The following is a 15,397-nucleotide window of genomic DNA, read 5'->3' on the forward strand; positions in this document are numbered from 1 at the left end:
GGGCTATCTGTGCTGTGCCCACAGTGAGTGTCGAAACCCGATTTTTAGCGTGATAAGCCTCCAGATGTACCACTTTGCCACTGGTGAACAACGACATGTATTTCAGAACGGTTATAAACAGTGGGATTTTGCACAGCGCAACTGCAGTGTTAGAAAGAGAAAACATTATATATTTCAAGTGAAAGTCAGGTCAAGTTAAAACAAACCCCAGTAACTGTGTGATATTCTAAAACATCAATAGATAATTGAATATTTTAAAAAACAAACAAACACAGTTTTAATTACTCTAGCATTTCTTAAACAACTTGAAATGTTGTTATGGAGATCTGAAACTATAAAGTATAATTTATAATATCAATGCACACACATCACTACATATTAACATAGATGGTTTTGAAGTTAATATGGAAAGGTAAGTAAGTTAACGGAAGGATTAAGTAAAGGAAGTGAAATATTGACATCCGAGAAAAACATAACTTAAATAGTTCTAAAAATTGTTTCAAATGAATTTTATTCAGATTTTATTTATTTTATTAGAAAAAAGTAAGTCATTTTGTTTTCATGAGAATAAACCCTCTTCCCCTTAAGCAACACAGAACCTCTAATAGGGGTATTTAGTTTACTGTTTCTCTGGAATGATAACTAGGGAACATTTAAGGGAGACTGTTGTTGTTTTGAATTGAGCACAAAGCTACACAATGAGATGTCTGTGCTTTACCCATCATGGTTATCTAAATCCGGATTTTAGCGTTGTAAGTCCATAGACATAATTCTGTGCCAATAGGAGACATTTAAGGGAGACCAGCTACTTCGCAGGCTGTTTTACACAGTTGATGAAAAATAGAAAATTTATTGTTTGTTTTGGAGCAAAGCCACACTGGGTTATATACTGCGTCCAAAATAACGAATCGAACCCCGGATATTAGCGGTGTAACTCTATAAACATACTACTGTCACACCGGAATACAATGGAAAATTACAGATTTCCGAAATCAAGTTCAAAGTTAAGACACTAATTATTCCTTTACATTTTTTCGAAACAGATTTTGAGGTTAGGGAAAAATGAAAATATTACTATGATGCTTTGGTGAATAACTCTTGAATTATCCTGTATTTTTTGTGACTATTCGTTGAATAAGTGGCTTTGTTTAAATTTGAATGCGACTACCGAGGTGACCTTTAAACGTCAAGTGCAAATGATATACAGTAAGTCTTGATTTTAAGTTGTTTAACTTTCATGTGTACAACATAACATCTTAGTGTTAAATTCACACACAATAAAAATTTTAGAACAAATTTCATCTAAGTTTTTCTCGTGTTACTCAAAGCTGCATATAGAAGTTAATGCTGTATAGATAAGTGCCCGAACATGTAGAGGGTTTTTTGGAAGCACTTTAAGTTTTAACACAAACAACCTTGAAAGCTTTCCAGCAGCGATTAGGATTATAACAGCTGTGTAGTTTATGTTGTCAAGGTGATCGTATTATCGTGATGTGAAAAACTGTTTTCTAGTTTTGAACAATGTACATGCATATGCCTGGAATGGCTAGGTGGTCAGGGCGCTCGACTCATAATCTGAGAGTCACAGGTTCGAATCCCCGTCACACCAAACATGCTCGCCCTGTCAGCCATGGGGTGTTATAATGTTACGATCAATCCCACTATTCTTTATTGAAAGAGTGACCTAAAAGTCGGCGGTGGGTGGTGATAGTAAGTTACCTTCCTCTAGTCTTACATTACAGCAAAATTAAAAAAGAAACAAACATACTGGGCGAATTTGATGAAACAAAATATAAAGAATTCTACAACTAGACACATCTGTTGGCCCGGCATGGCCAAGCGTGTTAAGGCGTGTGACTCGTAATCTGAGGATCGCGGGTTCGCATCCCCGTCGCGCCAAACATGCTCACTCTTTCAGCCGTGGGGGCGATATAATGTGACGGGCAATCCCACTATTCGTTAGTAAAAGAGTAGCCCAAGAGTTGGCGGTGGGTGGTGATGACTAGCTGCCTTTCCTCTAGCCTTACACTGCTAAATTAGGGACGACTAGCACAGAGAGCTTTGTGCGAAATTCACAAAACAAAACAAACACATTTGTTTTCGTTATTTCACTTCCATGGAATTGTGAGATTTCTTTGTATCTTTTCCATAATAGGTGTCATTAGGTTTTCCTGCCAAAAAAACAAGTCACCTTGTTTTAAGACGATGTTGTGGGACTTTACCGATAGTAGACACGACTAGTTTTTAAGTGACCCTCAGTTTAAATAACTAAAAATGATTATTTTTCATTTAACAGTGTTGTCGGTCTTTGCTTACTATTTCATTTTCTAATTTATTAATTATTGCGGTCATTATTTGGTTTTATAAAATATTTACTATTACTAGAAGAAACGACAGAAAAAGAAGAAGTTTGTCTATTTTTGATAATTATTTTGTATGTAGCAGATACCCTCTGTAGTAATTTGTAAAACAATGAATGACCTTGATAAACTCTTCTGTCAATTATAATGATAAAACAAGTTGTTCCGCAGTATATATATATAAGGAATTAGCTTCAACTGACAGAGGGAATAAGAAGTGAAAACGCATCTATTACTTGTGAAGATACATCACTGATAGACAACTGTTGCAACTCAACAAGGTAAGATATTATTACTGCTCAAAGTTAGGTCTTTAAGAATATTTTAATTTACACAAGATGAATATTATTTTCTATTCTGGACGTTAGACTACATCTGAATAATTTTACCGATTTTTATCATTATTATTGGATATAACCGCTATAGTACCTTTCTACAAGGTTGATGAACATAGGTATGTTATGAGCACAAATTACTATTCCCTAGCTCCCCGCCAGAACAGTGCTAAGTCTACAGAGTTCCCATACTAAAATCAGGGGTTCGATTCCCCTCCGTTGAGGCAGCAGATAGTCCTATGTGGTTTTACTATAAGAATATATACACACACATACTATTCTCTCCCCTCGGTGAACTCAACAGATAGCTTGATGTGGCGTTGCTATAACACACACACACACACACACACACACAATATTATCTAAACAATGAAGATAAATTTTATTTTGAATATTGAATAAAGATACATGAGAGCTGTCTGCGCTATCCGTCCCTTGTTTAGTAGTGTAAGACTAGAGTGAAGGCAGCTAGTGATAACTGCCAACTCTTGGGCTACTCTTTTACCAACGAATAGTGAGATTAACCGCAGCAATATAACGACCCAATGACTGAAAGGGCAAGCATGTTTGGTGTGACGAGAATTCGAACCTATTATCCTCAGATTACGAGTCAAGCTCCTTAACCACTTAGCCATGCAGATAAATAAATACGAAGTTACTTTTGCTTCAGAATTATACTTGGAAAGCAGATGCTGTACACACAAAACTAGAATGAAAAGTGTAGCATAACTATGTACATCTGCTCATATGGCATACTTATTTGTTTGATTTAAAACCATACATAAAAATCAGTTATCTCTTACATTCTTGTGGCATGAAATAAATTATAAAACATAAATTTTTGTCTTAACTTAACAGGTCCTGGCTTAAAAGCATCTAAACAATACTAAAATTAATTCACTTCAGCATATAGTGACAACATCATAACTAACGGGATTATTTCTTATAATACATTTTGTGATATCGTTGTATATGATAATAACCAATGCATTATGCCATCAATGATATTTATAACCACATAAACATTACCGATTTTTAATTATTATTTTTAGTATCAATGCACTTTTTTTTTTTTTTTCCCAGGTATTTCTCTTTTTAAAACAATGACGTCTCTACAAAGCAACAAGCTACTACTTACAAATTTGTTTTTCAACCTGTTCGTCTGGTCAACTTCAGCAGAAAATATTGAAGTGATTACGAAAACAGGAGTTGTTGAAAGTTTTGACCATCCGTTAGTCATTGGGAGAAAAGTATATGTTTTTATGGGAATTCCATATGCAAAGCCACCTGTTGGAAATCTTCGTTTTAGCAAACCAGTGCCTATTGAAAGTTGGGAAGGAAAAGTAGGAGGTAACACTAAACCCAATTCTTGTTACCAAACAGAAATACATCATGGTCAAGAGGTTCATGATCTGTGGAAGTTGAAAACACCTGTCAATGAAGACTGTCTTTATTTGAACATCTACGTCCCTCGTAATTCAACATTAGGGTTCGGTATTGACAATCCAGAGCCTGAAGATCTGATTCCAGTGATGGTGTTCATCCACGGTGGCAAATTTCACTATGGATCTAGCTCATATGATGCCTATGACGGTGCTGTTCTTGCTGATGCCACGAATGTTATCGTGGTTACTATGAACTACCGTCTTGGTCCACTGGGGTTTCTACACCTCAATAACGACGATATTCAAGGGAACCAAGGCTTGATGGACCAGCAGACTGCACTCCGATGGATTAATGAGAACATTATATCATTTGGTGGCAATCCAGAAAACATAACTCTGTTTGGAGAAGGTACTGGGTCTGTTTGTGTTGGACTTCACCTCATGATGGAAGAAAGCAAAGGATTATTTCGCCATGCTATCATGGAAAGTATGAGTCCTTTGTTACCACACTCGTCTCATAACTTGGAAGAAGCAACTGAGGTAAAAACACTTTTGGCTAAGAAGACAGAATGTACCTCAGATGATACCAGTCAACTTCTTTCCTGTCTTCGCGGTGTGGAAGCTGAAAAACTAATATCCGCCACAGATGAAATAATAGCTGAAGGTCATGAAATGCCCTTTGTTCCAACATACGGTCCAAACAACATTATTCCAAAATCTCCTATTAAACTGGCCCAAGAGGGCCACTTTAATGACGTAATTTTGCTTATTGGAACAAACCAGGACGAAGGCTCAAGAGCTCTTGAAAATTTTCTTCCAGAAGCTAGAGAAGAAATCAGTAGAGATGAAGCCATTGCTGTAATTCAGAAAGCGCTTTATAACAAGAAACCAGATACAGTACAAAAAGTTGTGGACCATTACATGAGCGATGCAGATCCTTCTAACACCCGAGCAAATTTACATGCCCTCAAAGATGCCTTAGGAGACTACTTATTCACATGCCCTAATTTGTATTTTGTAGAATATTTAAGTAAGAGTGGAAAGCTTGCTTACTATTACTTTTTTAATTTTGTGCCAAGAAGATACCACCAGGTAGAGCTGATTAATCAAGGAGACGAAGTAGAGTTTGTGTTTGGTTTACCATTTCAAGAGGTGGGGATTCAAGAATATGCCTCTGCTGAGAGGGATCTCAGTCTGCGAATAATGTCTCACTTTGCAACCTTTGCTGAGAAAGGGTAAGGTTGAACAAACTTATCTGTTTGGTTATGTCAATATAATATAATAATTTCCTTCTAGTTCTTTACTGATAAATCTTTTGAACATCGAATTACTTATGGTTCTATCTCGCAAAGTGGTATTTAGATTTTATAGGCTGTCTAAAACAGAAAAACTCGTATTACTTGAGGGCCGGACAGTAGTGATTCCTAGAAATCTTTATTGTTGCTACTTGTATAAGATCATGAAGTATCTATTCATTCAGTCCAGATAGACGACTTCTTATTTTGAAGGTGACAATATTGAAATAATAATTGGAACATTGTTCATTAATTAAGGTTTTCTGAATTACTTGTTGTATAGATTTAACAAATAATGGAATAAAATACAAGTCAGTTCATAAATTCTGACAAGTTGGATTGGTTACATCAGTTAAACAGTTTAGTTAGTGGTCAGGAAATTGTTATTGACGATGAGCAAGGGCTAAAGCCGTCAACTCTGTTAATCAGAGAAGAAATGTTTATACGAGATAGACTGCAAATTCAAATTCAGTACATCTCGAAATTTCCATTAGTAAAAAAAACAACATAAAATTATTAATACATTTATATGTTCTCTAAACCCACAAGCGTAAAAAAAAGAGACACAGTATGGTATTATTTGTTTTAGCCCGACTGATAAGCTTGGAGTCTAAAAGAATAATTGATGTCGTGACAAATAACTTAACCCGATTAACTTGGTGTTTATAACGCATGGAATTGTTATACCGTTGTCCTAATAAATAGTGGCCTGCAACGACATAAACAGCCTTATTATTGTAAACCTTATTCAAGTGAAATGTAGATAGTTGTAGATTGCAGTAGAAAATGCCAATCCAGTGACTTATGAACACAAACTTGATCTTTCAAATGATGCCTTAACGCTTTGGCTACTGATGATCAGAATAAAAATGAAATAAAAATACTCAAATGAAACCATCTTTAAAGGTTGTTATCATAAAGTAATCTTAAATTAATAAATACATAATCCATTAATGACTGAGACAGTTAATTATTGTCAGCTTTAAATCAATATTGATTCAGACAGCTTTCTGAAAATTCTAAAACAATACTAGACTTGAAAGATATCCTTCTTATCGATCAGTTATGAATAGTATTTCTTTCTCAACATCTGATTATAATGTTACTATTTTATTAAGTTTAACTAATTTTTTTTAATTTTCTTTCTTTTTTTTCAGAAATCCTTCACTTGCCTTAAACGAGTGGCCATCTTTTAGCGAAGAATGGGCAGCCTATCAGGAGCTCAACACACTCACACCAAATTTTGCGTTCGTTTACAATCACGTTCACTGTGAATTTTGGCGAGATATTATCAAAGAGAAGCACTGACGTTTTTATATCCATAACCTTTTTGACATGGTGATTACAAAGAAGTCAAACTTATTAATTATAAAATATTAGTCGTCTCTGAAAAATGTATCAACTAATTTTCCTCGATAGACATTTTACGATAACTCCCAGTCATTTTAGACATTCTGTTATGCGGCAATCTTACTGTTATTGTTCTATTTGCAATATCTGCTATATCTTGTTAGATATCAATGGCACGTGTAAAAACAATATTATGATTCAGTTAGTGCTATTCTGTGTTTCTTTTCATGCACGCGTTATACTATATTAATTTTCTTTTGAGAGAATTTGGCTTGTTATTCGTGAATATGAATATGCTGTCGTTGTTAACCATTTAATTTGTTTATCACTTTAGTAAACAAACAAATAATTAGTCTACGTTTATGTTCAAGATGATTCTGTTTCTCGTATACAGAAAAGTTAATCACATAAATATATACAAGTCTAGCGTTTCTAACGAGATAAAAATATTTTTGTAGAGACAGGACAGTTCTTTGAAAACAGCTGCGATCTGTGTCATCCATAAAATCCATACTTCTTTTCACGGCCATTGGGGTTTATTATTGTTACTTGTGATGTAGAAAAAAAAAAAGATTAAACCGATATGCCTCTATTAAGACTAAAAACTTGCGGTATGTTAATTGATTTTAACAAAATGCCACGTATGAGTGGTTTATTGTTATTATTGTAGTTATAATACTGCTGTGAACTTGACAAAGTATTGTAAGATGCTTAATAATATTACATCCTTAAGTTCAAAACGCTGACTAGAGTTTTAAATTCATGCTAAAACAAAAATATAACCAACATTTCCAAACGTTTTTATTATTTACTTCTAAGCCTTTGCTGAACATTTCCTCTAGTTTGATAATTTGTGTTACACATCTTATACCCAAACTCTGCAACGTTAAATATAAATAAATAATATTTTTTTCTTAAGATACATGGTTGTATTTTTGTTTTATGTTTTTATTACTTCCACATAATGCTAGCGCAGATAGCCCTCGTTTAGCTTTGCGCGTAATTCAAAACAATCCACATAACGCACGTTTTATAAATTAAATGCGCTACCCATGGAATATTTAATGCTTTACAATTAAAGTTTCATCAAAAACATTTTTTGTGAATAATTGTTAATAATTGTATTATTGTTAATGTTCACGTGCAATTATTACAAGTTCAAGTTTCTTCTAGATAATATTTTCTTACACAAAACTAGACACAATAAATATATCCGGATTACTTTTTAAAAACTGTAAAAACATTTTTGAATACAGAAAACATTATTTGGGTGGCACACTTCAGTAACTTTATTGACCAGGCTATGCCACTAGAAGAAGAGACATCAACTTACAGTACTATCTGAGAAATGTTTTAGATAACAAAGTTTAGATGTTTATTGGACTAAACTTTCTCCCCAAGTGAATACACATCTTGAAACCATTGAAATAGTCAGTTAATGAGGAAAATCTGTGACGAGTGAATAGCAGAACAGCTGTTACTAACAAAAATACCTATAGGATCAAACACCGAATTTTGCCACAACGTAGGACTTCTTTAATACGACGACAAATCAACAGTCAAAAACTAGAATAAAACTAATTAACAATTAGCATCTACTACTAATAATAAATAGTAACTAATTAAGCTTAGGTTATGGTGAATACTATTATTCGTGATACCCCCAGTGGCATGGTACTATGCTTTCGGACTTACAACGCCAGAATGAGGGTTTCGATATCGTGGTGGGTAGAGTACAAATAACCCATTGTGTTGCTTTGTGCTTAACTTCAAACAAATAAACATTGTCCATGAGAACAATGAATATCTGACTGTCACAATATTCCCTCACTACTTTGCCCTCCAGGGGCTCAGCAGTAAGTTTAAGGGATTATGACGCTAAAACTCAGGTCTCAATACACGCAATAATCAGCACAGATAGTCCGTTGTACACACTCTGTGCCCAACAACATAAAAATCAGATAATTTCTTTATATAAAAATTATTTACCCTACAGTACAACACCGAAAACCAGCGAAACATTGGACACCAATGCGTGTAAAATTTAAGGTAAGCAGTTTACGCGATTTTTATCGCAAACTTTACACCAGTTAGTTACTTACCTTTTTGGATTGCTTCCAATATCTCAGTTAAGAAAAAAAATCAACCTTGAAAGATATGACAGTCAGGAACTACAGTGATGAAAACTAATATACAACTATTTACTAGCAGAGCTCAAGTTCAAACTAATAAAAAACAAAGAGTAATAAATCTTTATTCAAAAAGATAAAGAATCACGATGTCCATTCTAAAGATAATTTCTTTTTAAATGTTGGGCTATAAGTTACACGCACCTGTAATTCGTTATATGGTTTTCCTCACGCACATATAAATGTAAGCTTAATAAATGTGAAGCAGCACATAAATAATGTAGAACCTGTTAGAAAACAAGTGTACTTTCGAGTTAAAGACTTATATGCGGGTATATCATTTGTTTGCTGCTAGGAAGTTATATAGTGAAGACTCGCTTCTAAGATAATCGTGTCTGATTTCAAGGAAGTTAATACCAAGAGAAAGAAAGCTAAGAAACTAAACTCAGCCTAGTAGAAGTGGGTGTAAAAGTAGTACGTTGTGATTTCTTTTCTCTGTTTTATAAAAAAAAATGTTTTCACTTTAAAAATTGTTATCTCACTAAAGACAGTAGAAAAAAAATATTATAAGACCACGTATTGTAATTTTCCCCTCATCTCTGTTTCAGGCTTAACCTTAAGCTAGCAATTACAATTAAACCCAATAAACTTGAAACTCATAATATGGTCGAGAAGAACATCAACGTTTTTTTTTATATCCCAAATGGACAACACTTTAACAAAACTTACACTCAGTTACAAAAAAATATAACGTTTTGACTAAAATTTAAAACACAATGAAATACATAACGTAGTAATAAAAATACCTTTTAATTAAAGTTTAAAAAAATAATGTGATATTAACATAATACATGATGAGACCAAATAACTGACAGAAAGATTTTTAACATTTTAAAAATTAATATAAAACTTAATAATAGAAATATCCTGTGAGTGTAATTTAAATTTAAACGTTATATATAGTATAGTACCAAGGAAAAGAAAAGAATCTCTTTAACAATGATATACACAAAACGACCCTTTAACAAAGAAACACATGATAATACACTTTAACATAAAAACAAAATATGGTAGTTCACACTTACATATTTGGAAAACCATTTAACAACGATCTACGCAAGGAAAAGAACTTTAACAATGACTACCAATCAATTTAGAAGTTATTTTGGTAGATAGAGAATCTATCAGTTTTATCTTTTAAATAGACTGGTTAAAGAAATAAGATAATGCTTATATATGCAGGTGTGTTTATAAGCTTTCACAATTCAGGTAACAACGCATTAAACTTATACCAGTCATTAAACTTTTTTCAAATTTGCACTTTCAACACAAGCAGTACAATATGTAACTTAGAACTAGGCTTTCTTAAGTGTCCAATTTGATGTCACCAGTGTTCTGGTACAAATATCTCTGAGTACGTGCCTTACACGAATATATGATAATTTCTAAACTATAAATATTGGACCAAGTTTTCCAAACATATATAATATGTTGAGTTTGTATTTAGTTTTTTTCAACAAACCAAGGAAATAAACAATAGTGGAATGTTAAAAATAGCATGTCACCAACAGAAACATTTCATTTCAAAGAAATAAAACAAACATAAAAGTTGCAAGTATTACTCAAGTCTTTATTGTGATTAATTAGTAAACGTTTATATTTTAAAAAATTGTTGTTAGCCGATTTTCTCATTACTTCTTCATATATAAAAATATCAAAAATAATATGTCACAGTAATCATGTATTCTCCTTTACGGTTGTTTATTTTCAAGACAATAATTACAAATTCTTGAATGAATAAAAATATCACAGTCTAAAATCAGTCCTGGAGGTATATAATTTGATTTGATCGTGCTCAAAACACAGGGTATCAAGAAATATATTGGGTGTGTCCATTAGGAGTTTGTAATGAAATTAGTTTTCTAAAAGCATGATCTCCTCTGATCTATTGAAGATACTGTTTAACAATCTAATATGTCTATGGCGAAGAGGTATACCCGAATGCCAGAAGCCCTGATCTCGACAATGTACTAAGCTTTTTTCCCAGCTCATACATTACTAACGTCTCGCCCCCAGTGGTTCAGCGGCACGTCTGAGGACTTCAAAACAACAAATAATGCTAAAACTGAGAAATTTCCTTTTTCTATTGGTTATAAGCATGCCATTCAACTCAAGGTTTCGATACCCGTGGTGGACAGAGCGCAGATAGCCCATTGTGTAGCTTTGTCCTTAATTCAAAAACAACAAATATTATCGTCTCTTGGTCAAATTAACTAAATACTGCCCTAGAAATTTCCATAGGCTTTCTAATTTTGGTTATAAAGCATGTCATTCAACATTGACAGAATGTTTAATGAAATTTTGAATGTAATTCAGTTCCCTTACGGTAATCGTCGGGTTATAAACAAAGAAGAAGATGCTCCCAGATAGTAAGATTGCATCTAAGTTCTGTTTTGGAGAGAGAAAAATGTGCATGCGTGGCTTGTTTGGATTTAGCCCATATATCATATCAAATTTGTTTCAGAAGCCCTGAAAAATGGTAAAGAGCAAAAGAGATCAACTTGACGTGTATCTCTGGTAGTTTGACTTGAATTAAAAAAGATTTAATTACTAGATATCTTAATTCTGTATTTCTCGGTCAAACACAGCTGTTTCTTACAGCTGATAAAAGAGCTTAATATGGATGGGCAGTCCAAATGTTAACTGTTCATTTCATGAAAAATTAGAATCAGAGTTAAAAACTACAAATTTGGACCCATCTTTAACCTTATGATCACCACAGTCCACGAAATTCTTCGTACTACTTTCAATGCTTCTAATTGTGATTTGGAAACAATTTTTAAGTCAGTGTACTGCTTTTTCATATATTCTACAGAGAGAAAAAACTATGAGAAAATTACTGGGTTTCATGGTATGAAATGTTTGTTTGTTTTTTGAATTTCACGCAAAGCTACACGAGGGTTACCTGTGCTAGCCGTCCCTAATTTAGCAGTGTAATACCAGAGGGAAGGCAGCTAGTTATCACCACTCACCGCTAAATCTTGAGCTACTCTTTTACCAACGAATAATGGGATTGACCGTCACATTATAACTCTCCCACGGCTGAAAGGGCGATCATGTTTGGTGCGACCGGGATTCGAACTCGCGACCCTCAGATTACGAGTTGAGTGCCTTATCAACCTGGCCATACCGGTCCTTGATCGATAAGAAGCGATAAGGAGGACGTGAAAAGAAGTGGAATAGACAAAGACCATCCGATAAAGACCATCAGATGAATGGTTACACATTAAGATACTTTTGTGACTAATCTAGGTTGAAAGATATCAACTGTCAGAGCCAATGGATCGGGTACCAAAGGAGATGGAATTTGAGGTGCAGGCCCATAACAAAGGCATCCATGTATGAAGAACGTTAGGGATGGCTAGCGCAGATAGCTCTCGAGTAGCTTTGCGCGAAATTCAAAACAAAACAAAGTAAACCTATTGATCAGCCTTGATTTCCAAGGTTAATTTAATTGCTCCTCTCCTTCCTACCCTTCATCCTCTTTCAGGGCCTCTTATGTAACTATATATTACATGGATCATGCTCAGTGGTTAATTGTGCCTGATTAGACATTCTTTAATTCTAAATCTCTACTGTATGCCTGGTTTATTCCCGCTATCTTTCCCATGTATTTGTATGCTCACTGTTGAGATGGGGTGTTACACAAGATCGCTTGATAGTTAATTAATTATCTTATGATACTTTGCATTAATAAATTTGCCTGTTCCAAGCTATGCCATCCATTGCCTGCGTGAATAAACCAGAAGAGGATTGGTGCCTATCCCCGCCATACCTCAGTTGAATAACTTGGTATGGTCTACTTTTCAAAATAAAGCTCTGTGGTCACCCATTACACCATCTTCAGTGATGACATTTCTCCAGACTCTCCACTGCATTGTCACCCTCCTTCCTGGAGTGGAGTATGATAATCCTTACCACTTTCCAGTTACAAGCTACTGGGGTGTTTGATCGTAGAGGCAATATCTTGAATTAGTTCCGCAAGAAACAGATTAAAGGCATTCAGTTGAAAGAAGGGTAATAGTGTTCTGCTTGTTTAGGTGTGACTTCGCATTCTGAGGAGTTGAGCTGTCACCTTTCTGCCTCCTGATCCTATTTACTCAACAATTGGAGTTAACTCATCTCCTTATTAGATGCGATGGCCTCCAGCATTTACACAACTAATGGAGTTGAGCTGTCACCTCATGGGTGGATATGACTTTCTAATACCATTTACACAAACATATTACAGAATGATGTAGCCTCGAGATTCCATTTATGTAAACTATGGAGTTGAGCCATCACCTAACAGAGAGTTCAGGTCTCCTGATACACATTATATACACAGCTGTTAAAATTGTAACTCATCTCTTAACTGGAAGTCTTCATTCTATCTTTGTGTGGAAGCTGGTTCCCATCATTGAAGTTTTGGATTTGAGTAAACCGATCATCGTAAGTCCTCACCTGAGTTTGGTTTGTTTATCTTCCTCCTTCAATTGCTCTGTGTCTTAGGTCATAGTGATGGTGCAAGAGATTGTTTTGGTTATATCCTTGACAATCCCTCGTTCACCTCTTATGGGGATGCTATTGAATTGAGAAAGTCCCAGCCTATGCCATAGTTGAGTGACTTGATTCTCTGCGATCGACATTATTTTGGTAGTAGATGACAATTCCTTGATCACTAGATCACTGATGTTCCTGGTGACATACCCAAAAATAGGTGTGGGTCTTAATACCCAATTGTTCTGTTTGAGGCATGAACCTCATTCTATCCTTGCATGGATGTTGGTACCCTGTGATAAAGTACTGGATGCAATCAACTTCCAAATTATGGTCTGCCGCATCTTAATCACTTTACACCTCATAATTTCCACCCTTGTGTATTACACACAGATGAAGAGTATACCTGGCTCAGAATACTTCTATTGTTCCCTCGCACGGGATTTCAGATACTCTTGTGAGAGGAAGTAAGTATTGTATTAGAAGCTATAATTTTCCTACACAGAAAATGTATTTTTGATAGGTACTTATTCTTGCTTACCTTTCCTCTTCACTTCACCAATGCTCACACCTTCTGCCGAACTTCAAAGTGAAGTTTCAGTTAAGGCGTATGTAAAGGGAGTCACATATACTACGTGAAAATGTTATGCTACTATTGGTTAAGAGATGATGCATGATGATTTACTGAAGAGTGATATTGTAACATAGTAATTCCAATACGGGGTAACACAAGGCTTGAATGTGTGTTAAATAAAACGTTTACATATAGAGGGCAGCACTTAACAAGAACAGCTAGTCTTATGAGAGGTGTGTGTGTTTTCTTATAGCAAAGTCACATCGGGCTATCTGCTGAGTCCACCGAGGGGAAACGAACCCCTGATTTTAGCGTTATAAATCCGTAGACTTACCGCTGTACTAGCAGGGGGACCTTATGAGAGGAGTTGTGTACCTATCTGAAATACATTTTTTTTTCTGTATAGAAAAATTATAATTTTCATGGAATTAAAAACAAAGTAAAAAATAGATTATCAAGTACCTCTAGTAAAGTTATTCAAACACGCTAATTGTTATGAAAGATGGCATAATTTTTTTTTACATTTTGTCAATGGCTTAGAAAAATTGTTTACGCAAAAACACCAACATGATCACACCAAATAGTTGTGTACCTGACATTTGTACCTCTTATGATGAAAATTCTGTGTTAACATCAATAAGTTCAGTCTCAAAATGCAAGGCTGAAGTAGACATCTTCCTTCATCAACTACCAAAAGATAGCCATCCTGTTTGTTGGAACTATTTTATATTTTTATGGTCATAAACTGTAAGAAACTTATATTAAACAGTTATTAATCATTGTGAAAATAATAACACAAATAACCGCCTTGAAGTGGAACATAAATTACATAAAATAAAATTACCAATAGAATATGCCTTGATTACATTGCGAACTGATATTTGACTGATGTAATCAACACTGTTACTTCTTTTTTGTTCCATTCCAAATACCAAATTTGATAAAATTTTAATTATTTTCCATCAATGGGTTTCTGTACCTTTTTCTAGAAAATAAGTTTTTGCAGAGATGAATGCAAACATTTGTTCAAGATGCCTTCCTATTCATTTTGTAAAAATCTTTGTATTAAGCATATAACATACAGTAAGAAAGACAGATTAATAGCTTAAGAATAAAACTTTTTAAAACTGTCCTTCTTGGACACCAGGTAAAGGTTGCTTCATCAAAATGAGGTCACTTTATAAAACTTTTAAAATGCTTCAATTATTGAGCAAGTGTATGCAGAAAGGGTAAGTGTGATAGATGCTCACAAAGGCATAAAAAATTATTATATGATGATTATTGCTCAAGAAACATTTTAGTTTATACTATTTACAAACGATGCTAATGAGGTCGTGAAAAAAGTTATGAAAGCCTCAATAGTGCATTATTTTTAATAACTTTTACAAGCATTTTACAAGCTTTTACAACGTTTACATGTAGTCATTATT

The 15,397-nt window shown here is 34.3% G+C and overlaps 1 protein-coding gene across 1 annotated transcript; it reads left to right on the forward strand.

Annotated features, from left to right (window-relative positions):
• Window positions 1-2,330: 2,330 nt before the first annotated feature.
• On the forward strand, window positions 2,331-7,643 carry LOC143244949 (cholinesterase-like). Its single transcript, XM_076490545.1, has 3 exons — window positions 2,331-2,641; window positions 3,779-5,315; window positions 6,533-7,643. The coding sequence occupies exons 2-3, from the start codon at window positions 3,799-3,801 to the stop codon at window positions 6,681-6,683; spliced, it is 1,668 nt and encodes a 555-aa protein (XP_076346660.1). The 5' UTR covers window positions 2,331-2,641; window positions 3,779-3,798; the 3' UTR covers window positions 6,684-7,643.
• Window positions 7,644-15,397: the final 7,754 nt, after the last annotated feature.

Source organism: Tachypleus tridentatus, chromosome 2 (assembly GCF_004210375.1).
Source record: "Tachypleus tridentatus isolate NWPU-2018 chromosome 2, ASM421037v1, whole genome shotgun sequence".
Taxonomy (NCBI): Eukaryota; Metazoa; Arthropoda; class Merostomata; order Xiphosura; family Limulidae; genus Tachypleus; species Tachypleus tridentatus.